The sequence below is a fragment of the Elephantulus edwardii genome, unplaced genomic scaffold (genome assembly GCF_000299155.1).
Source record: "Elephantulus edwardii isolate Elephantulus edwardi_28Jun2011 unplaced genomic scaffold, EleEdw1.0 scaffold00466, whole genome shotgun sequence".
NCBI lineage: Eukaryota > Metazoa > Chordata > Mammalia > Macroscelidea > Macroscelididae > Elephantulus > Elephantulus edwardii.
This window is the reverse complement of record NW_006400216.1, coordinates 71,363-72,474: the sequence shown is the minus strand read 5'-3', so window position 1 is coordinate 72,474 and position 1,112 is coordinate 71,363. Positions and strand designations below refer to the sequence as shown.

The 1,112-nt window shown below is 46.5% G+C and overlaps 1 protein-coding gene across 1 annotated transcript in view; it reads left to right on the top strand.

Moving 5' to 3' along the window:
* The window catches only part of LOC102877002 (chromosome unknown open reading frame, human C1orf131), a 28,319-nt gene extending 27,217 nt beyond the window's left edge, over positions 1-1,102 (top strand). Inside the window, exons 7-8 of the mRNA XM_006902890.1 lie at positions 1-29; positions 964-1,102. The exon at positions 1-29 is cut by the window's left edge and continues 3 nt beyond it. Coding sequence (XP_006902952.1) covers positions 1-29; positions 964-1,102 — 168 coding nt within the window. The remainder of the gene's footprint in view (positions 30-963) is intronic.
* The last annotated feature ends 10 nt before the right edge of the window (positions 1,103-1,112 follow it).

Here is a 1,112-nt window from a genome sequence, read left to right as displayed (position 1 = left end):
AAAAAAAAGCGGAGAGGGCAGGAAGACAGGTGAGTAACTCCACCAAGTCCTAGAACTCAGTGATGGTGGTGAGCTTGCTGCTGCATTTTGAGCACAGTATTTGGCAGTAACGCAGTATTCCCTACCTGTTTCAGTGTTTTGCTCTCTTCTTGTGTCATCTAAGGTTTTCTAATAGGGGCATAGCATTAGTAAGGCCCCCAAGAGCAGTAATCCCAGAACAGTATCAGGAATCCTCCAGTCTCCCAGTTCACTGGTGACCAGCTGAGATTGGCATAGCCAAACAGAAGTCAGTTCCCTGTAAGAAAAACCTGGAAATTGGGTTGCCAGTCTGGGGCCATATTGCCTCCTCTTTGACATGCCTATAAGGTGGACACCACAGTTTTGAGTAATGGAACACCGATTTTATTGCTTTATGCTTGATTGTTAGCTTTTTGTCAAGTGCATTGTTTCTTTTCTCTTTGAAAAAGAGTTTAAAAATTGGCTTCTTCTGACCCTCTTTTCCTTGGACTCCTAATGAACTCTATCTGTAGTAAAGTGGTCCTCTGGTGACTTATTTCTATACAATGAGCACCGACTGTTGGGAGATAGCCATGTTCCCACGGGTGGAGCTTACATTTTAGTAAAAGGAAAAGATCAGAACATGCAGATAAACGTGGTCCTTTCATATGCCAGCAGGAAAAGTGTTGTGTTCTAATAGAGTGTGGTGAGGGGAAATAACTGAGTGAGGTTGAGCTGGAAGTTCACTGTAAAGAGACAGTGTCTGAGCTGAGGATGGAAGAACAAATCCATATGGCACAGACGTGTGCAGAGCCCTGAGACAGAAAGGTTCATGAGCTGCTGCCGGCCTGCCAGGTCTAGGGGACCACACATGGGAAAAAGCTTGGGGAGGCCTGGGATGGGCAGACTCAGCATGGCAACCTTCATGCGCTTGACTGGGTTGTCCTTCTCCCACCTGGTGTCTAGGAAATCCCAGAAGAAGAAAGGGGTGCCCAGTATCTTGTCAAGTGGACGAGCTGGACAAGTGGGGAAATTCCGAAATGGCACATTGATTCTGAGTCCAGTGTATATCAAGAAGATCACTTCCTCCAGGGTGGCCAAGTGAAGGGCTCTTT